The sequence below is a fragment of the Haemorhous mexicanus genome, chromosome 4, assembly GCF_027477595.1.
Source record: "Haemorhous mexicanus isolate bHaeMex1 chromosome 4, bHaeMex1.pri, whole genome shotgun sequence".
Classification (NCBI taxonomy): Eukaryota; Metazoa; Chordata; class Aves; order Passeriformes; family Fringillidae; genus Haemorhous; species Haemorhous mexicanus.
This window is the reverse complement of record NC_082344.1, coordinates 35,530,248-35,553,146: the sequence shown is the minus strand read 5'-3', so window position 1 is coordinate 35,553,146 and position 22,899 is coordinate 35,530,248. Positions and strand designations below refer to the sequence as shown.

Here is a 22,899-nt window from a genome sequence, read left to right as displayed (position 1 = left end):
CTGACAAGGCTTTCCTCTCTGGTCCTCCTATGCAAAGAAGAATTTCAAACTGAGGCACTCCTAACACATGCCCCATTCACTCCAGCCTGTGATGGACTTCTGACAGATCATCTGTTCTACTGGGGGGATCTGGACAATCCAGAAACTCACAGGAGCAGGACATAAAGCAGATTGGAAGTCACCTACAATATGCCAGGCAAGTCCCTGATGTCCCAAAATAGCGAATACAAGAGTGACACAGCAAACAAGATGCATTCCCTATGCATTCCCCATCCCCACTGCCTCTGGCTGGGAAACTTCCATTCAAACAGCCACTCACCCTTCCCTTAGAATCATGGTGGCCAAATCCAATTTCCTACTGCAAACAGGTCCTGGACTCCACTTTTCCTAAACCACACCTGGGCATTGCCTGTGGCTAAGGGGCAGAGATCCAAAGCTGGAGTGCTGCTGCAGCTGGTAACTAAGGAGGTAAGCCCACCAGATGACAGCAAGTTATCGGGCATTACCAGAAGTCAGAGAAAAGCCCTTGCAAGTTGCAAAATAAATACTCAGAAAGTTTATTTAAAGCTGGAATAGCTCATGCTAAGCAGATAATCACCATGGCTTATTCCTTTGTAACAAATATTCTTTTATATGCTATTGAAAAATGACTTCACAAATTTTCAAGCTGAATTGTTTGTTTCTCCTTGCACTTTTAAAAAAACCTTATATTTTGAAGGACTCCAAAAACACGACATCAAGAGTTACAATAAATCTCCTCAATCCCTTCACAATATACATCACATTTATAAATTTCTTTAAAACTGACACATCTCCCTACTTTTAACTCAACTGCTTGCAACTTCTGCCTACAAGAAGGAAGCCTAAGGTCACGGCAGCAAGAAAAAGAGCTCTCTTCTCTCTCTTCTCTATTACAATGTAATTTTCACTCACAAAATGGCTATAGGTTAAGCTTCTGTTAAATGACTATCATCCCAAATTCCAAAACATGAAATTAGAAATTAAAAAAAACGAAACCACTACATTACGAGCTTCAATTGTCACTGAAAAAAAAATCCTTCTTGTGCACATTTTCTCAGCCATGCAGAGAGGGTGAACAAAAAAGTTATTCTTTGCTCTATATGTTGATTGAATCTTAAATGTGGCAGATTATCGTCACCTCAGGATGGTATACACTCATGTATTTCCTGGAGAGAGACATTTTGGCTTGTTTTGTTTCACTTGGTGTTAAAAAGTTTGTGAAAAAAAACTTAAAAGCTTGAAAGAAATACCATCAAGGGGATATTTTAGAGGAATCATTACCTGCTACCTGCCATTTTATCAGAAAACTCAGCCATAATGCTGATGACTTAATTGAAATTATTCCTTTAAAAAAAATGTAATTACAGCTTACTGTGAATTAGAACTAGATGTGATTTAAAGCAACCATTTCTCAAAAAAAGAAAAACTCCATGACAATCACTATGAGGGAAGATATATGCCTAAAGATTCAAAAATATTCCTCAGGAGGAATAATTTTAGTTACAGGAAAGGGTGCAGACCTTCAGTCTAGACTGTTCTGTTCAACAACATTTCTCTTATATCACGTTTTCAAATAATCTGCAGAGGAATATTTCTTTGCAGATTATTTGTACAAGCAATGGTTCAACAGCATTTCCATCTGGAAAATTGTCAGAATTCCTATATTTTTCTACTATTCATAGTTTCTTAAGGCCAAGCAGTTGATGTATTCCAAATGAATTATTCCTAGCTGCTAGTACTGCTGCCTAAGGAAATAGTATGCTTTCCATAAGGACCGTGCTTTCTATTCAATTTTGAGTACCTGTGTTCAACTGATCTATGAGCCTGGAGAGCACCTCTGGTCTGGACAAGAGTTCTTTTTGACATTTGGGAGGGTGGCAGAGCACTGACTGTCCCTTCAGAAGCACCACTCTGTGTGGGAAGGAAATCCAGACAGACAGAAGGCAGAATGGGTGTGTGCACTGAGAGCCAGTGGAGATTGCCACAGATTTAGAACTACAGCCTCTACCTGACATCAGCTGTAGTAATTTAGTCATAGGGAACCCCCTGTTTAATTCAGCCCAGAGTGAACTCTTTGTAATGTTCATTCTTAACTTAAAAAGCCAAATATTTTCCAGGTATTTTGTTTTTCATACTTACCTGGGTGAGCAGCAGAGGGGATGAACCACAGTCAGATGCAGGGGAAGGCCAGCACAAGGCCTGTGAATCACAGATAACTACTGCTGGCAGGCTCAGGTACACTGGACCTCTCAGGATTCAGCCCTGTAGTAGCTGTCAGGGCAAGTTACATCAGTTGAATAGAGATTTTGAAGAAAAATCTAGTAAATCTATTCCAGAGGGCTGCATAATATTTTGTGATCCTTGTTATTTCATTGCCTGTAAAAAGGTATGGGCACACCAGAACAAGGCTGCTCTGTTCATTTATCTTTTGATACCCTCGTTTGCTATTTAACAGCATAGCACTACAGTGATTCATGCTCTTATTCAGACTAGCAGGTTTAAATCACTCACTTTTCATCCTATGTATGAATAATTCAGACCTTGACAAGACTGTTTTGTTTGTAAGCATGCTTTTCCTTGAAATGTTCCTTCCTGTTTTTACAGGAAATGAAAAATAGGCATAGTATATAACACATATTATGTGCCTCTAAAGGGCAATAGAAATGTATTTTTCTTGTAAACTTTACCCTAAATTAAACTTCCATTCTTTGTGCTCAGTATTCCAGAAAAGGGGAGAGCAAAAAAATCCGAGTACTTCACTGCTCTCTCCTACTTCCTCTTTCAGAGAAATGAACCATGATATGAATTAAGGATTCCCTGCATGAAAATTATATAGGAAAAAGCAAGGTTATCTTATTTCACCTGATGTCCAAAAGGAAAATAAAATTCAAAAATATAATTCACTTTCTCATTTTCTGACAAGTTCCTTCAGCAAATATTTTGGATAAAACAGGCTGTTTGACACATCATGAAAAGCATATTGAAAGTTCAGCATCCAACATAAAAAACATCCTGTCAACAGGTTTCTAATCTTTAAATCTAGTGCCTGTTATCTTAAGTGTCCATAAATGTAGCTGTCCTGACAGCTAAACAAGAAGAAACTTTGACTCACATAGCCAGAACTAAACTTATGCAGACCTCTAGAGATTCAACTCCCTCCCTTGAATGTAATCTAGAAACAAGTGACTAGACCCATGGGAATAGCAAGTACTATGTTGAACATAGCCAGTGAAACTTAAAAAACAAACAGCCTTAACAGCCACCTAAAATATCCAGCAGATCTTACCAAGTGTACCTCCAGCATAATACAGAACTAATTAAAAAAAAACAACTACATTCTAATTCCTCCTAAGGGAGGCAACAACCCATATTTTCTGCTGCAACATCAGGTTCAAAACTACAGATCTACTAGGACAAAATCAGATGAAGCACTTCAATCTAATGAGAAACCCTAAGGTTAGTACATCCCAGAGAAAAGGAGACCTGAGTGTACAACTGCTTGTCTTTTCATGGGTTTGAAAATACCCTCCTAACCTTGTTGGGGGGTAAAGCCCAAACTTGTTCCAAAGGTAAGGCAAAAAGTCAGCTCCTCTTCTCTACCACCCTCTGAGCTCCTAGACTCTCCCACTGGTTCTTCCACCCTTGGAATGCTCCAACTTCAAGGTGGCAGATCAGCACAGCACCCAAAGCACCATTACAACCAGAGTGCTTCAACCCATTAGAGCTCAGAAAGCAGCTCAGTAATCCCACCTCCTTTGCCTCAGAGCTGCTCCTCTCACCACAGAGGAGAGAGGAGCAGATTCAACTCTGACCCTTTCAACTGGAAGCTTCTAAACAGGAGCTTTGTGTCTCTTAGGCTGACTTGATGTCTGTTCCAGTAGGTGCTATTGCCAGTTTCACTGAGAGGCAGCTGATTCACACCCCTGAGACTGGGTGACACAGAGGCTTCCAGCTTTGAGCTATACCTGGACCCTTGAATGTTTCCACTTTGACATGTGTAGGATGACACATTTCCCAAAGTTTCCAAACCACCTGGGGAACTGCTCAGTCCTGGCACTGTATGGAAGAGAACTAGAGATTCACCACAGCTAGTAAGGACTCATCAAAATTATATAAAACCTCAAAGAATTACAGAAGGAGAAATTAACAGAAATCCCAGAAGCAAGATAAATTGAAATGCACACATCTGCCCCGTCTTAAAAGCCTGGAAGGATGTATAGGACAAATCTGAACAGTAAAAACTCTCCTCCAGCATATCAGCTAGTGAGGCACACCTCTTCCTGGCCTGTCAAATTACAGTCTCTCCTTTGGTACTCTCATACACAGCTAAAAAACTTATTTGTAACAAGATGAGATGTCTTGAGTACTACAACTTCAAGCATTCAGAAAAACAAATTAAAAATCCAATTTACATCTCTCACACAATGGATCTGTATCCTAAGTAGAATCAGTCACTGAGCAAGGAGTTCTTGAAACCAAACCCTGAAATCAGAAGACAACCTTAATGAGACGGACTAGGGCTCCTGAAAAAGCTTTTTTTGGTACATTTAGCTAGTTGGAAAAAATGAAAGAAGGAAAAAAGAACCCTACAGAAAAATAAGGCAGAATTTTTCTTGAAGGGGAAAAAATTAGATCAAAAGCAAATACAGTTCAACTGCAGTGCACAAACCAGAAGTTGCTAAGCAATCTGCAGTGCTGTGACTAAATTAACCATGTGAACATTGCTAGCTTCCTCGGGAAGTTTCAAAGGACATTTACTAAATAAGGCAAACTTAAAGGCACAAATATCTTGCTATGAAACCACCAATGTGTCACAGTTAAATAATTAGCACAATTATTTTCAGTCTTTTTAATAATTCAGTAGTAGCAACAATAGTTTTGGACAATTGTTTTAAGCACTATGAGGACAGAAGAAGGAAAAACCTCACCAAACGAACAAAAGAAGAAATAAAAAACCTTCAGAATTAAATAAATCTACATTGTTGAATTCATCACCAATATGAAGAGAAGAGCAAGCCAAGTGAACATTTTTCCTAACAGGTTTGTTTTTTAAGGCAGTTGATACTTAGTTTTTAAAATTGCTCCTATGTATCACAACATACACACCTCAAGATGTCATGTAACAATGAATTCCAGCAAAAATTGAACACTGCAAGTTCCTGGGATACAAGATACAGCCAGAAACACTGGCACAGGAAATCAGGATTCTGTGTACCAGAAAATAAAAAGTAATGCTTGAAGTCACAACCCTGACAGAAGCACTGTATTCACGGGTTCAGCAGGAAGCCGGAAACACTTCCATACAGAAAGGCAAACAAAAATCTTGAAGTAATCTTTTTTGCCTACCCAGAAGAACAAAACTAGATGGAATAATGCTGGAGGTCCTTCAGTGTGGTGGAACAGGCACATACCATCCTAGAATCTGTGTTTCTCTGGAATGCCAAAGTCATGACTTAATATGATCTGCGCTTTCCTCTACAAAAACCAACTAATTGCAACAGTACTCACAAAAATGTCAGGGCTTCTAAAAGCTGTTTGGGTGTTTACAGACTTGCTATTTCCTTATGAAACTGAGGAGGTTACTGATGTTACAAAATACATGTTCCAAGCACCATTTCAAACACTGGAGTACCTGAAGGACCTTCCTAGGCTGCCAGATGTGCCACAGAACATTTGACATTCCCCTTTTCTGGAGCTGCCCCTTGAGGTCACACAAGGCAGCATGAATATCACAAGCTGGGTCTTGAGGAATTTTAACTGCAGGTGAATTAAGAAGTGTCCTCCGCAAATGGACACCTTGAAGAATATAGTCTGGTTTTATCATATTGAAATAGAAGTAAGGAGATAAGCTCAAAGAAATATTAAGTGCTCCACTTGCTAACAAAATCAGTATTTGCAGCCCATAGATGCTTGCTTATTTCTACAGCAGAAATATGCTACTTGGTTTTACACAGTCAAGGTAAAACACACTTCACTACAAATAAAAAAAAAAGAGTTAAGAGAAAATTAAAATTTCAAGTTTATGCACAGATTTCATTAAATAATAATATCCAAGATCAAATGAAGCAAAAAAAAAAAAAAAGAGGATTAAGCAACATGTTTTTTTCCCATCACCTACAGAAGCAGAGGCATAGGCAAAACTCTTCAATTTTTAGCTAGCAGTTCTATTTACATACTTAAACTAAGTTGAAGCAGTCTAAAAATCTTTCTAAATTAGATTTCCAGACTGAAACCTGACAAAGAACTTAAGGAAAGCATAAACAAGTAAGAAACCCCAATCAAATAAACAAATAAACAAGGGGTCTTACATGAACACATGTTTGTAAAACATTTTTTGCAAACAGAAAGTTTTGCAAACTTTCTGTTTGCAAAAAATATTGTGTAGGTCAGAGAGGTGCTCAAACATTATTGCCCTTTTTAGGAATTGTTTAATCCCTGTCTCTTTTCATATACAAAAGAACCAAATCCATCTTCTACATTTATACAGAAAAAAGTAAGTAATTTAATTTTTTGGATTTGGTTGTGTTTCTACTGCCATTAGCAGAAGCTTGAGCATTTATTTGGTTGGGTGAAAATAGCCTGGTCTAATTGGTCTGGACTCCAGATCACTGGATCAGGTTGCTGAATACATCAACAAATCCTATTAGTGGGTAAAAGCACTGAATAACTTTTCAGTCACGACTCTGCAGAATTTCAGCATGTTCCACTCTCACCAAATGAAAGCACCTTCAGATGGAGCAGATGTAAAGCTGTGAGTGAAATTAAAACCCCACTTATACTGCAATATATAATATGTAGTGACTCATATTCTCATCTCCTTGATCCCTTAAATCCACCTAGTCCTTCAATAAAATAAAATTATATGATTAAATTTCCAACTATTCAGTTAAAATGACTTCAAAAGTTTAAAGCTGTATGTAAGTCTGGCCCATTAATATTTGTTGGTTGAGTAATTGTTTAAAGTATTATAACTGAATTTTCCTAACAGGGCTTTTTCCCCTATGCTTCATCATAACAACAAAGGGCAAGAAATTGTCTTCCTGCTTCCAAAAGCTCAGTTACTTTTTCCTTCCTGCATCAGGAAAAATTTAGGATTAATAAGGATTTTTAACAAAAATTAATTGAGGCAGGAAAAATGAAGAAGAGACGGCGAGGGATTCTGACATCAAAACAAGTGCAAAGGGCATTCAACTTGAAAATGAAAGACAAAGGTCTAAAATTCAGGTCTTCTGCCTGACATGAACAAAAGAAGTACAATAAGTAAGTTATATCCTCTACGATTCTGCTACCCACTCCCTGTAATTGCACCGTGGATCAATTCTCCTCTTGCTCTAAGTAGCATTGGTGTAGCTCACTCAAGCATGTGCTTGGTACGCACTAACCATGCCAATGGTTCACCCTGCTTTACAAATATGACACCTGGAATAAACTCCCAAGTGTCTGTAGGTCTCTGCCCAAGGTACAGTCACGCAGGAGCATTTTGCTGCTTGCCAGAACTCACATTTGTACAGAGAACCCCCTCTGAGACTGTAATAGCACGGCGTAATGGAATTTGTGACTTTCATAGAGGGGAAAATAAAAAAAAATATAAATCAGCATTTTGGCTTGGAAGACATTTTGTCAGAAAAACCCCTCATAACTAGTATCAGGAAGAAACATTCTGAGCAAGCTACCCCTCAACAACCTCAATTTCAAAGATTTATGAGATTATTAACAAATTAATCTGGCTTGTTCAGAGCTGTACAGTCTATTTCATCAGCATACATTTGCAGACATTCTGAGATAGTTTACACATATACAAGGAAATACAACACATTCAAATAATTTAGATCCACATTACATGGAATGGTAAAGCATATTAGCATTTTAATTTTATGGATTAAACTGGAGTTCTATAACTTCCAAATACATTCATAAAAGGCAGAAAAGCAAAGAAAACAACTCCCTTCTCCACCCTGCAAAGCAGGTGCAAAGCTGTTCTGCTGAGCTCTCTTGCCCTGTTGCTGACATGAGCCCCAAAAACAGTCTTCCCTATACAGACAATGAAAAAAATCACTGCATTACCTATCAGATTGCTATTTAAATTTTCTATCACACCATGTGCTTAGAAACAATCTGTTGTTTGTTATCCTCAAAGTGTGTGAAAGAGAATCAGTTCACACCATTTGTAATAAACAGGCGTTTTTTCTAGCCCAAGCCATGTTTGCAAACTTCTAAACTCTTTTATACTGAGGAGAAATTACAGTGGCATTACAGCCTTAACCACAGCAGCTTGAAAAAATGTAGAATGAAATCTATTTTTTTCCAGTATTTTTCCAATATTACTAAACTTGAGATTAAACTGAATAGGTAATATAGTATAGTAAACTCATGTTCAAATACCTATTTTGAACGTTTTATAAAACAAGCCTCTGTTCCTTATTGAGCTTTGAAACTCTTCTAACAGTTGTACAACTATGCATTTATGAGTCAGGGCATTTGAACATTTGACAGAATTTTGCCCTACTCTTGTTCACTGGAAGAATCCTTGGGGGAAAATATGCCCATTTTAAAACACAAATGGCAAAATAAAGTACTTTTTTTTTTTTTTTTTGGTCAGCAGTGAAATGCAAGCACACTTCTCTTCTGTAGTTAAGCAATGAAGATGCTATTTCCACGTGCAACAAGGCCCAGTAAGTTGTTCATGGACTAACTGAAGTGACTGGCAATTCCATTGCAGAGCCAGCATCCCAAATATACAAATCAACCACACTGATTCAAGAATTAATACAGATCTGAATATTTTTCCTCTGATATCAAATAAAACAGTAGATTAGAGTTGAAATAAGACATTTCTTTAGCTTGAGTCTGTCACCTTTAGTTGAACTGTGCGTAACATTTAAACCCTCAAAAAAATCCCAATAATTTCTCAGGTTTGGGAGCAGGTGGTGGGAGACAGCAATAGCTGGAGCTGAAGGACACCTTGCTGTAGAATCACTGTGAATATCTCTGCCTTTTAAATTTGTTTTCACACTTTCATAATGTGACTAGCCATTGGAAAATGCATCAGGTATCTGTACATTAAGTCAGGTTCAGGATGGAAATGTTACCTCTGTATATTCATTGCCCAAATGGGGACTTTGGTGGGGGAAAAGGGTAAACTCCCCATAAACTGACTGACTTCAGAACTTTTCTTAAAACTATTTAAAAAATTAAAAAAAAAAAAAATCAAAGATCTGTGGTCTAATAATTGTTAAGCAAGGAGGCACAGCAGCACTGCATTAGAAAGTAAAAATTGTGCTGAGATGGCCCTATATACAGATAGATAAAGAAGAAAAAGCATTACTTCAAAAGACATCTATACCACTGTGGAAGTGCACCCAAATTAAAGACAACAGCTGTATTTTAAGACCAGTTATTGATTTTAGGAGGTTCAGTACGAATTTGTTCAACATGTGGTTATTTAAAACCTGCTTGTACTCCTTACTGCTGAGCTGGTTCACAGTATGCCTTCACTACGTTCATCTGATGAATTTATTCACTCCTTATTGCTCATCCATATAAAATTCATTATTGAAATTATTTACTAATTTCAATAAAAGCTCTTTTTTCAGTTTAATAAGGTTACACTTTATATACATTTGTAGTCAATGCAAATTCTTTTTATGAACTTACCAAAGGAAAACATTAAGGTTTCAAAACAAAATAACAATGATGGTCCACAAACCTTTATATGTTGTATAAAAACATACAGACCTCTGCCCTATACCTTTTTAGAAACTTACTTGGCAAAAGGAATTAATCCCTTGTCCACAGTCTTTTAAAAGCAGATGCCACTGTATTCATGTTCTGATAAATGTAATGATCAGTTAAAAAATAATGGGACATATCTCTTGTTCATTTCAGAAACAGAAATTTCAGTTAGCTGTCAGATAAAAAACCCATTCACATATACATATAGAGAGAGTTTGAGTTATGCAACTGCATTTTTCACCTACTTGGGTATGTTTTCAGTGTTATTTTCAGTCTGACGTGACATTCCTTGGCTTGAGCTGTTGTAACATTGTTTCCAGAATATGGGCATGAGCCTTCACTATACAAAATTTTTAATTCACCTGGCTCACAGGCACAAGAACATGATTTAAAGGGATAAATTAGCTTGCTATTAAGTGGTCTCAGATAATCCTCTTCAGAAAATGAATTGTAGAGTGTACCTAATGTTCTGGTTTTGATTTATCTGACATCCAAAACAAACTGCTGCTCACTCTTTTAACTATATATTTGTGTACCCTCACATATACCTGTGTGTATACACACATGCATATCTATCTATATATGTACATATACACTTTTATGTTTACTGGGTTCAGTCCTCTTTGTAGCCTCCTGAAAATTAGTCCTATCAGTATTTAGGATTTTAATTTCAATTAATAATTTAAAATTATATTTTCCTTAAGAAAACAGTTTTTTAATAATTTAATCATGTTTTCATAGAAGTTGCCTGATAAATTATGCCATATGAATTTTCAAAATAATGAAAATAGAATAATCTTTATCTGTTTAATGTATTTTCAAACTAATACATTCCCAGGTATTATATATTTTCCTAGTAATTATCGAATTATTTATCCATTAAATATGCCTTAATTCTCAAAAGTATAATCATGAGAAGCTTGAAGAAAAGAACTGATGAAACCAGCTGTAACAGCATCACTCAGTGCAGTGGTGCTCGGTTTGGGTGCATAACACATACAGGATAGTAAAGGAAGTGTTATGTACACAAGGAGTTAAGTAAATCCCCAGCTATGTGCAGTCAATCACACCTGTTGAAGTCAGTGTAAATTAAAACTTTCATTAGCATAAACAGAAAAAAAATTAATACATTTTCACATATTATGTATGAATAAAATTACATATAAACACATGAAGAGATTGATAACATTGGTTTATTTGCCAGCTTGATTGGCATATTTAAGGCTTGATTGCCAAACTACTCACAAACTACTACTAAACATAACTCACTTTCAGATTTGTAGGAGTAAAATATATATTTGTGCTGTATTCAAAACTGCATGGTAAAATTTTTCAGATATTATGGACAAAATTATTTCCATAATCACATAATATGAATTTGGAAAGTCAAGCAGGCAAGAGAAAAATGTTGGGTTTGGACCTGCCCACACTCTGGGCCACGGCTGTGTGAAAATGGTCTGTGAGCCAGGCACAAAGATGCACAGCAGGGACAGCTCTGACACACAATAAATACCCCAGGTTTCTTTATGAAGAACTCTCGGGAGTGAAAGAATGTTTAAAGTTTGCTACAGAGATCAATTTCCAGAGGAGAAATGTTTTGAGAGAAGAAAAATCACAGGAGGCTACATCCTGGTTTTATTGTATCATTTTACTGCAGAAACTCATCTGATCCTCACTGTTTTAATTACAAGGAGGCACAAAACCTATTTCACATCTGCTCACTGAGCCTGAGAAATGTCTTATAGTGAAAAGGAAATGAGAAGGACCAAAAATACAAATGAACTGAAACACAAGCAGCTAATAAATTCCTCCTTTCCTTAAAATCAGTTCTAATAATTTATTGTAAAATACCTTTAGGCTTGGTCCACAGTAATTTTAATTCAAATAAACATATCTAAATTTTTTCCATCCTTCCCATTAAAGGATATTTATTTTTGCTTATTCTTAAAGCATTTTGTCAGCATTATGCTCAATGCTATTTCTTTAAGAATGAAAGCTATAGCATTATATCCCAAAATGGTTGAGGAAACCTTTGCCATGACTCTCAAGTTGCAACATGCCAGATATTCATAGGTTTTCAAAGCTGCTGGTTGAAGATATAATGAAAGGATCTAAGGTTTATGCATGAATCAGCATCCCCTTGTCACAATGTCATGGTGCAGTGATCCCTGCAGAGCTGTAAGACTTGATTTAAAACAGCAGAGCTCAACACTGACTCTTGAGCCAGCAGGATTAAACATCCAAGATTGTACATATCTAACCTCTGTGCTCAAACTACCACACAGAAAACTTGTTATCATTATGGCAGTTTTACAGTACTCCATAGGAAACCTCTCTTTAAGTGACTCCAATATCCTCTCAATTCTAAAATAATGTGAGAACACAATACAACTACCCCTGAAGTTGTTGGTAGGCAGATTCAAGAGGAAGGGACTTCACCTTCATCACTTTCCTCCTGTCTTGTTCTGACAGAATTAAAAGCTTTTTAAAAATCTGGTATCACTGATGGTCAACACTCCTTCAATTACACTAGACTCAGTTACACTGTGCTGAAGGACAATGAAGTCCAGTGGTCTGGATATGTTCCAGTGGTTTGGATATGCTCCATTCTGCCCTGTGAATCACCTCCAAAGCTGTACCTTTGCTCCAGCTGTTAAACCAAACAAACAGAACAGAGGAGGTTCTGTTAGAATGAACCAAGAAAACTCACACAGGGCTAAGCCCAGCCCACTTCTCTTGAAAGCTACAACTGCAGTCATGGCAGTAAACACTGCTCTTAATTGTGCCATTACTCTGAAAAAAAAGCCCACCACCTCTCAATCTAAACCACCAGGCTTCCTAGTGATGCTGACTTACTAAGTGTCAAACTGCAATTAGACTCCAACAGCTACTCCCACAACAGCTTTGCAGAGATGCAACAGTCCAACAAACTATTTTTATGGCTGCTTTCTGAACATAATTGAGTTGGGTTCCTTTCCCACGTTACATGAAAGTGGCCTGTCCACCTTGGTCAAAATCAGTAGAATTGGGGCCCAGTGTGCTGTCATGCAAAATGTTCATCATGACATGATCTCTTGGTGCTGAAGTGAAATTCCCACCAAAGTGCAAGTCATTACATGAGTTAAGGCTACCTACTCACAGAGTGTCCACTCCTACACCCATTTTTTGCCCACCTTTAAATGACTGAGTAGTATCACTGCTTGGAACATTACTCAGGAGTATGTGACCATCTCCTCCTCTCTGAAGTTTAGGAATCTAATTCCAAAGTAGTACCAGCAACACTGGCTCATCTAAAAACCATCTGCTCCATCAACAAACTCCGAGCAAGCACCGAAAATTAGTTTGAAGACTTTTACATATTTTTGCAGTGGGCTTTTTGTTTGCTTGTTTGTTTTTAAAGCAGATGGAGCAGTGTGCTGTTTCCCTGAGGCTACCAGGGTGGGAGGGAAGCAGGCTGGGCCCCAGCAGGGTGGCACAGGGGACCACTGGTGCTGCCAACTGCCACCTGCAAGTGCCAGGTCGGGACCAGCGGGCAGGGCTGCACCCCACCTCTGCCACACCAGCCAGAGCTTCTGCAGCCTGAAACACAGCTGGCTCAGGGATTTAAATCAAGAGCCAAAATATTTGGGTGGCCAGTTTGGGGCAGAAAAAGGTCATAATTTCTATTATGGTATAGATCTGCCACTACATTTCTGTGCAAGACAATTGCCTTGTTGGAGTGAAACACCCAGGTAAATACTGAAGCATTTTCAGATTCATATGATCCTACATTTCTGTGACCTTCTTTTACACCTACATTGTTTCATACTGCTGGTTAGGAGCAGTATGAAACAATGTAGGTGTAAAAGAAAAAACAACACCCCACCCCCCCAAAAAAAAAAAAAAAATCCTAACAAAACCAACCTGCAGAACATTCACTATTTCAAATGAGAACAAGCACAGAGGGGTCAAAAAGAGATGGATTCTTCTCAACCATTTTGCATGCAGTGCTCTACAATCAGCTCCTAAATTCTACTTCTTGTAAGCCAAATATCTGTCTTCGGAACTCCTTGTTCTCCAGTCAAACCCTTCTGGGAAGGTAATTGAGGGGATACTGTACATATTTTTAGCACATGCTTCACTAGTCAATTAAATCCAATGCACAAGATAACTTGACTACAACATCGGTGGTAACTGAGGTGATGGAAAAACAAGTACATTTTAATGTCTTAATTTGGAGATCTTCAAACTGCTTGAAAATTGAAGCATGGGACAATGTTCAGACAAAGGAAAATCCAAGACATGAATAGCATCCATCTCCCTTCTCTTGGAAGCCTCAAAGTCCTCCACTGCAGTCTACAGCCCACACATAGTATCTGAGTATTGTAGTTCTCCACAAGAGACAAGAACAAGGCTAATGTATGCACACAAATGCTGGTCAAAAGCACTTGATAATCTTGAACAAAAATGTGTAACCTTTAGTTTCTCAAAGACAAGATGACTATGCTCGTCTCTACTGCTACTAGGAAATATCTGGGGTTTTGCAAAACATGTTTTCAGGGTCTTGTTAACTTCACAGATTTGAGAAACACATCGTCACATTTTTGCAGACTGCCATGTAACTGCTACACTTACTTCATCAACAGTCCAAGTAACATCATCTGCAAATACTGACCACGTGCGGTTCTGGTTGATACAAACCCCCATTATCTAAGAAAGGAAGAACTATCTAAGCAGTTTGCAAAGATTAACAATTTAGCATTACCGTGGCTTATTACATACTCTGACCTTTTTTGCCTTCAGTTGTGGATTCCATATTCTCCTACCCTCCCACATGCCACTGAAAGCTCCTTGCGTTGAGCTCTTGCACCACCTATCCCAGCGTCTGTGCCAAGCCGCCCCTCTTCAGCACCACCGCACGGGGTGGCTGAATCGGGGGACTAAAATAAGGTCTCCAATGGAGGGAAACAGCTCCCGCTGACAGCTAACCTCCAGATTCAGTGTCCCTTACGCCTTTTTTCCAGGAGGGACGAGAGAACGCCTGGGGCGAGCGCGGCGCTGGGCGGGAGCGGCCGGCACGGCACCGACAGAGCTCACTGCTCGCTGCAGCCCGCGCCGCTGTAGGGACCTCCGGTTCGCCGGGACCGGGCACGGGCGGCAGGGAGGGCAGCGGGGCAAAGGCGGGCACGCCTCAGCGCCCTGGGAACGCCGGCCGCGGCTCCCCGCTCCCACCCGGGCACGGGCAGTGCCAGGCGCGCCTGACCGCACGCCTGGGCACGCTCCGCCGGGCCGGCCCCGCCGCTCCGCGGGGTCACACGGCTCCGCCGGCCCGAGCGGCAGGCGGCAGAAGCGCGCACCGCTGCGGGACTCGCCGCCCGCCCGGGGCTCTTCTCTTCGCGCTACCACGGCCGCGCTGCCCCGCCCCGCCTTCCCCATGGCCTGCCGCGCAACGCATGTGCTCCGCGCCCCGCGGCACGCGTGCGGCCGGGCCCCGCCGAGCCGAGGGCGGAGCCGGGCACGGCCCCGGAGAAGAACCGCGGGGGCGGCGGGCTCCCGGAGAGGCAGAGCGGGCGGCGAGCGCGGCCGCCCACGAGCGCTGCGTGCGGGGGGCGAGATGGAGAGATGGAGAGATGGAGAGATGGAGCCCGCAGCAGCGCGGTGTAAAATGGCTGATCGCCCCCCGCTGCCCGCTCCGCACCCCTCGCTGCTGGCCCGAGGGGGCCCCGGCTCTGCCCGCGCCAGTAGCGAGGTGCTCCGCAGCCCGCGGGCAGCCCCGGGGCGGCGGGGGAGCGCTGCGGGCAGCCCCGGGGCCGCGCAGCCTTACATAACGCGCGGGGGGAGCCGCCGGGAACCATTTTACACCTCCCGGAGAGCTGCGGGGGCGCACGGAGACCCCCGCGTCCCCATCGCACGGGGCCGGGCGCTCCCGCACCTGGCTCGGCGGCGGGGCGGCTCCCCCCCGTACCGCGCCCCGCACACACCCCCGCACACACTCGTACCCCGCGCACAGACACACAGACACGTACCCCGCACACCCCCGCACACACGCACCCACACACACCCCCGCCGCACCGCTCGCAGCCGCCCCGCCCCCGCCGCCACGGCAGGCTGGCAGCGCCCACTACTCACAGGCGTTGGTGACGGCGAAACTGTTGGCCACCTCCAGGTTGTCGATGTGGGGAGTCAGCCTGAACTCCGAGGTGGAATACTGAACCATCCCTACCCGAAACGCGCTGTACTCCTGATCGGCGCCCCTCGGGAACAGCCCCCCTGCAGGGAAACACACACGCGTCAGGCGGGCGGGGGCACCGGCGGAGCGGCGCCGGGGCCAGGTCTCTGCCCGCCGCGGGGCTGGGCTGGGCGCGGGTGCCGGAGGGCGCCGCTGCCGGAGCGCTCCCGGCCGTGGCTCCGTCCCGTGTCGGGGGGCGCGGGGGCCGGGCGCCGTGGCCGGGGAAAAGGCGAGGGGACCTCGCCGGCGGCCGGCGGGCACCGCGGCGGGACTGGGAGCGCGGCGACATGACAGGAATGCCCGAGTGACAGCGGCGGGGATGAGGGATCGGAAGATCCGCCGGGAGGAGAGCGGGGTCCCCCCAAATGCGGGCACCTACCGATCTGTATGCTGTTAGAATTGACCCCCCAGATCAGTCCCCACAACACAGGAGCCAGGAAGACAGAAATATGCATAATCTTTTGCATTTCCAGGAAAAGTAGAGCATCCACAAAGCCACGGAAACAGCCCTTTCTTCTTCCTTCTCCTCCTCCTCCGCGGAGCGCGCTCGTCAGCAAATTAGATCCCGTGCGCTCCGGGCGAGCGGCCGGCGGGAGCAAGCGAGCCACGGGAGGGAAGGAACGAGAAGAGCCCCGCGGCGGGCGCGGGAGAAGCCGCTGTCCGAGGAGCTGCTGCTGCTGCTGCTGACGGCTCCGGCGCTGAGCGGGATGGGGACGCTGAGCGGGATGGGGACGCTGAGCGGGATGGGGGTGCCGGCGGTGCCCGCTGCGCTCCCGCCGCCCGGCCCGGCCCGGCCCTGCCCTGCCCTCGCACGCGCTCGCCCGCGCTCCTCGCACTCAACGGGCGGGCGGCGCTCCCGGCGAGGCGGCGGCGGCGGCGCCTGCGCGGAACCGGCCCCGGCGGGAGCGCGCCCGCCGCGCCCCCTGCGCGCCGCGCCCCGCCCCTCCGCGCGCCCGCCCGCCCGCCTCCAGCACCGCGGACAGCGGCCTCACTTCGGGGAGATCGTCCCACTTATTTATTTATTTATTTACTTCCTTATTTATTTATTTATTTATTTATTCCATTTCACCGGCCTTCCCCACCTCACAGAGACACCTGAAAAGCTAATTTATTTTATTTTTTTTAAATTTTGGTTTGTTTCAGCTGCTAAACCCAAACCATAAAGGTTGATTTGCAGGAAGAGTCAAAGCCATTCTGGTATTTCATTTTCATGCATAATGGGGATTTTTTTTCCCTTTTTTTTTTTTTTTCCCTTTCCAAAATGGGTTCCAGCTGTATTAGCTAGACATGCTATTTACTGCAAGCTAAATTTACATTTCTCAGTTTGGCACAAAGTCTGTTGCTCTGCACCACACACACACATACACACACATTTTATAGAAGAAAAGGCAGTGTAGCATTACTGTGACCATGACAATGAATTTGCTACTAAATAATAATTTTCTGGCATATTTTTTATTAACTTATATTTAGTTAACAATGCTGGTAAATATTTACATAGGAAAGGATACTGATCTTGCAATTAATTACCTTTCCTCTTTTTCTTAATTTTTATTTTTATTACTATTATTACTTATTTTTAAAATTCTCCTTTCCAGGAGGAGGGTGTCAAAGCTTCAGGTATTCAGATGTCAGTACGAGCACATATCCTGAACATATAGGAAGTTGGTAAATTTAGTCCCTTTACTCATTACTAATTCATGATGAGTTTTATTTCATTTGAGTCATTTCACCAGGAAATCCTGTGCAAGCTTTTTTCTGCTCTTGTCTCATCTTCTCTCTCTCACCCACAAAATGAGATGAGCCTGAAAAAGAGAGCAAGCTTTAACAACCTGAGCATAAAGCCCCTATGGGCTTATCTGGGTGGAATGGCAGAGTTGCTACAGCCCTTCCTCACTTTCTCCCCCCAGCCTGGTGTCTCCCAGAAGCCACATTTTGCACTGCCTAGTAAAACCTGCTGTTGAATTCTGTGGAAGGGGCAGGCAGCATCACCGTGAGAATCAACAGATGACGCTGTCAGGGGAAAGCTTCTATTCAGGTCGTACCCAGGGCATGCATCCTGGAAAATGAGATGTACAGACATTTACTTTTAATAAATATTTTAGTGTAAAACTGCCAATCTTTAACAGAAGTATAGATAAATTTTATGTTTTGTTTTTCTTTTTTTCACTGACATCTAAAGCATCCCCTTATGTATAAAAAATTAGGTTAAAATGAAGCAAAGATCTCAAAGATCTCTGTATTTTAATATGTTATAATAAAAAAAAATCAAATTTGCCATTATACATTATAACTGCATAATAACCTAAAATATAAAAAGGATTTTGGTGATGCAAAACATAAAAATGAAATAATGGTTGCTGATTTTCTAATGCATATTTTTCCATTTCAGAATTGTGAGCATGTATATATGTGCATGTATTACTCCAAATTTGTATCACCACATCAGAACATGTAGAAAAGAATAGTCAGACTATGTGGCCATGTTCCACTGTTAGTGTGACAGGGAAAAATAAAAGCTTTCAACTGATATGAGTAAGTACAAAAGGACAGCATGGGCGAGTCAATCACCAAGGAAACAGTTCAATCAGATTTTAGTAATAGTAAAAAATGTCGATGATAAAAAAGTCTTCTTCAACTCTCTATTTTTTATAACAATCCTGTGCTAATTGAAAAAATGCAATTGGGCAAAGGAGGAAAAGGAAATTGATAGGTGATAGTAATTTATGACCATGTACTAAGAATAGATATTAACACTGTGCATGAGAAAATCAGACTACATTACTGGGAATCACGTTCAATACTTTTTTTCTCAAGGGAAAAGAATCTTGCAAGGCGCAAGTAAAGATTGTATTCTTAAAAACAGAAGATTATATTCTTATATGCATTCTTCTGAATCTGTGAAAGGAGCTCATATAAAAATGCATTAGTTTAGAATGTGAACAAAGCATCAGTGGGGAGACTTTTAATAATAAGCATCCGTCACTTGTTGAAAGCAACATAGCAGTGCAGTAACAATGAAAACAATAGCAGATGACAGAAGTCCAGATACCAAATAATAAGATGTCAGACTCCTGAAAAGCCAAAGTGCTTAATCTTGATTCCATAGAACTCCAAGAGAGGTTTGCTATTACTGCAAAGAATCATGGCTATACTTGCTTTAGCAATTTAATACTGTCTAATGGATATTCTGAATGTAAGGTAGAAGATGGTGAGGGAAAGAGCTGATATATGCGCTAATCAGAAGTATAATTTATCAGGAATACATTTCCTCTGCAATTCATCCTGGCACAATCCTGGTTGAGACAGTGGCTGCAGTTCAACTAAATGTTCATATGTTTCATCAGTTGAATACGAGATGCAGAAAAAAACTTGGAAAAGACTGAAAAGAACTAAAAATTTTTGCCTTGTGCCCAGAAACATTTAGCAATCAGTCCATATACTTTCCAAAAACTATTTCAGGAATGGCTTGAAGACATGGAGTACATGCTTCAGGACAGTAACTTAGACAATATAAAAACTTGAGGAGAGGGATGGAGTAAAAGAACTGAGCTGTTCAATGCTGATATTGATCAAATTCAGATTAGAAATAAAATTTATCTTTTAGTTTGCTGTTTTAATAATGCATCATTGACCTTGCAGTCATATGCTGAGCAGTGTAATGAAATCCTCAGCCCTGCAAAATGCGCAGTTAAAACCAGGCTCTTTTCTAAAAACCGTAGCTGAAAAATGTTAAATTCTGAGAAGGCCCTTGTCAAGAGCTCAGACTAAATGATTATGGCAGGCCTTCTGGACTTTTATCCTGTCAATTTTTTGGGGTTTATATTCGCAACTATTTTCTATTTCTTCATTATCAAAAAATCTTAAAACATGCAGATTTATTATGATGCAAAAATGCTGTACCAACATATGAATCCTTTGATTCCAGGGCTGATCAATAAATACTTCCCTTCAATAAGGATTATTCTCTTTGGATTTTTGAAATCTGCAGAACTTTTTCAAATACCAGTAAGTGTAAATAAAGAGGAAATACAAATGAAGGTTCCAAATCTATTTTAAAGAGTGCAGTCCCATATGTTCACCCTGGATCTCAAGAGTCTTTTTAAAAATAACAAGTATGTCCTGATCTTTCATGCTCGTTCTGCCTCCTGTTCTGATTAGCAAACACATTCTGTTCCTATTAGCAGCACCCACACCCAGGGAGGACACCTTCTAAAGAGTAGCTTAGGCTACCTTCTAGTACGTGATTTTGATGATAGAAAAATCAACATCATGACCCTTCTGGCACAACTGATGTAAAATAATTGGTAATAACCATATAGCTTTCACTTCCCTTTGCTATGCTGTGACAGCGCAGTTTGTTACCATGTTAGCTAACTGCTATGAGAAATTTATAGCAATTTGGGATTTACTTTTTTTATTCAAGCTACTTGTGTTCCTTCTATTTGCAGGAAATTTTATATTTATTTTGCCAATAAAATCACTTAAGTATGTGATAAATAAACTTTGTGTGTAGAAAATCTGCTATAGATTATTTCAATTTTTTCTACTGAGATTATAGCAAATTACATTATTAAGCCTCTGGAAAAACATAAAAGAAACATTTTCAGATTTGACTATGCATGCTAAATCCTTGATTCTTGTCTGGAAATATCTTTCTTTTTCTTCCAGTGGTATAAAAAGCTTCCATGGCTTTGTCTCAGACCCAAGGGATACATTTCTTATTCCTGTCCTAATTTTTCCCCTGCCTACCTGCTACTTCCCTTCTTTTTGCCATCTCCTTTCCTGGCTGATTTCCATCTGGTTTTCCAATGCATTGCCATCAAAATCTCCTTTTCTCTACAGTTATTTTGAGTTTGCCCTCATATTTTACTCCCCATTCCCTCTGTGGAGCGCAGCTAATTCAAATATGTTAGACTGTTGCTTTAGACTGTAATGGCCAGCCTTGATCCTCTCTTTTTTCATCTACCACATTCTCCATCTGTTCCACAAGCAATGCCAGCCTTGACTTCAGGGTTGTTTTTTTATTGTCATCATGTTCTTATTCCTTTTTTTCATGCCAGCATCTATATTTGAAGTATCAACTCTACACCCATATTTCAGGTCATCTCCTAATCACTGAAATTCCTCTTTAGCCTTGCATCTTTTCTGTCACCGGTGAGAAATGTACTCCTTGTTATTCAGAATGAAAAGCCCTTTGGAGATGATGGAGACATCAGATCTCATATACCAGTGGACTGTTTCCTGATGAGGTATGGTACTTGTCAAATCCCCAGTACTCGTCAAATCACCTCTCCATCTCACTTACCTGCCTTCAGAAACAACATGCTGAAATGTTAAAAGGCAAATACGAGCTGACAAGAATGTTATAGTCTGCTCTCTATTGACATATTTGGGGTACACTTTCAGTGTTAATCTCTAATTTCTAATAACTTCTGACTTGAACATTTTTTCTGTTAAAACTAGGTGTTTGTTCCCTCAGCCACCACAGAACCTTGGGGTAACCCTACATCTTCAGAATCCCAAGCAATAATATTGAGAAGCAGCTCTGGAGCTACAAATTACAAACAGATTGAAACCCAAGGCTAATATGTGCCAGTGACAGTAAAACTTCTGTACATTCTTGGTCACATATTGCTCTGCACCTAAATTTATGAGTATTGTAGGAAGTTGATTGTGTCATTGTGGTGAGTTTGCAGAAATAAAACTTCAAAGAAGGACACGGGACAAACACCAGCCCATGGGAGATGGATTGTGTAATGATCATTCTCAGCATGGAGAAGACATCTTCTTGGTTTAATGTTTCATTCATACATAAAAAACTGTTCATAACATATATACTTACTCCATTTACCTCCAGAAACCTGGAGAAATCAGCTGACCTTTTCTTAATTTGAACCTGTTGCAAAGCTGATGAGCATCAGAGACCTGACTTCTTCTTGTATCCCAACAGGTAAAATTAGCTCATGAACGCTGAACTCTCATAGAGAATGGAAGTTCTCACAGTGGTTTTCCATGCTAATTAACACTATAATTTGCTTTATGACTTTACACAGGATTCAGGACAGTGTTCGCATTAGCTTTTCAAAGATGCTTCCTACCACAGCAGAACTAACAGCTAAACTCCTTAGTCTAGGGAAGACAGCTTCTCATAACATTCCACGTTGCAGAATTGAATCTCTCCTTCTTGTCAGGAATGGTTTCTGTATGACCTTGCTCACATCCTCTGCACAAGACTTTGAGGCCAAGAGCTTTTTGAACAAGCAGGAAAGCTGCAATGACTATGCCAGTGCTAATCCTGCTTTTGGGCTGGGGACCAAGGCAGTCAGGGCCAAAGCAGGGGAGGGGGAAAGGGCAATGTGTCACCTCCTTCCACCCCTTGGAGCTGGGGAGCCACATTCCAGGCTGCTCAGTGGAGCACACACAATTTGGCCAGATGTCATTGTGGGGAGATGCATGAAGGAAAGAGGCTGCTTTGCTGCTCCCTCCACAGTAAAGGAGAACAAAATTCACTGCAGTCACCAAGGGAGAAAGCTCCGTTTTTCTTCTTCAAAAGGGTGTTTCCCTTTAGAACCTTACAGCAGCATCAGAAGGCACGGAGGCATCAGGTTCCACTTGCCCCATTGCCACAGGTCACAGTCACAATGGCTGTACGCCAAACTGGCAGTGCAGCAGGTGTTAATGTCTCCCCACATAACTCAGAATTAGGGCATAGATTCATTTATAAGCACATTGTGCTCAGCCACATTTCTTATTCTTTTTCTTTTTTTCTTTCTTTTTTTTTTTTTTCTTTTTTTCTTTTTTTAGTTTTGCTTTTAAGAGTGAAAAAGCTTCACAAACCTTCTTTTAAAAAGCAAGATGTTCATGATAAGGATTTTGTTTAAAAATGATTATGTTATTGCAGTGCTTTCTATTTATTTAATAGTTTTATAATTTTA

At 41.3% G+C, this 22,899-nt stretch overlaps 1 protein-coding gene across 6 annotated transcripts in view; it reads right to left on the bottom strand.

Annotated features, from left to right (window-relative positions):
* GRIA2 (glutamate ionotropic receptor AMPA type subunit 2) overlaps positions 1–16,696 on the bottom strand; it is an 88,664-nt gene extending 71,968 nt beyond the window's left edge. For 2 of the 6 annotated variants that reach the window (XR_009486222.1, XM_059844445.1), the window contains exons 1-2: positions 16,341–16,692; positions 15,862–16,002 (exon numbers count right to left, since the gene is read on the bottom strand). Coding sequence is in view for 5 of the 6 variants with exons in the window: in XM_059844445.1 (XP_059700428.1) it covers positions 15,862–16,002; positions 16,341–16,428 (229 nt within the window). In the remaining variant the exon portion in view is untranslated. Of the gene's footprint in view, positions 1–15,861; positions 16,003–16,340 lie in introns of all 6 variants that reach the window. The other 4 variants (XM_059844449.1, XM_059844450.1, XM_059844447.1 and 1 more) reach the window with 3 other exon arrangements.
* Positions 16,697–22,899: the final 6,203 nt, after the last annotated feature.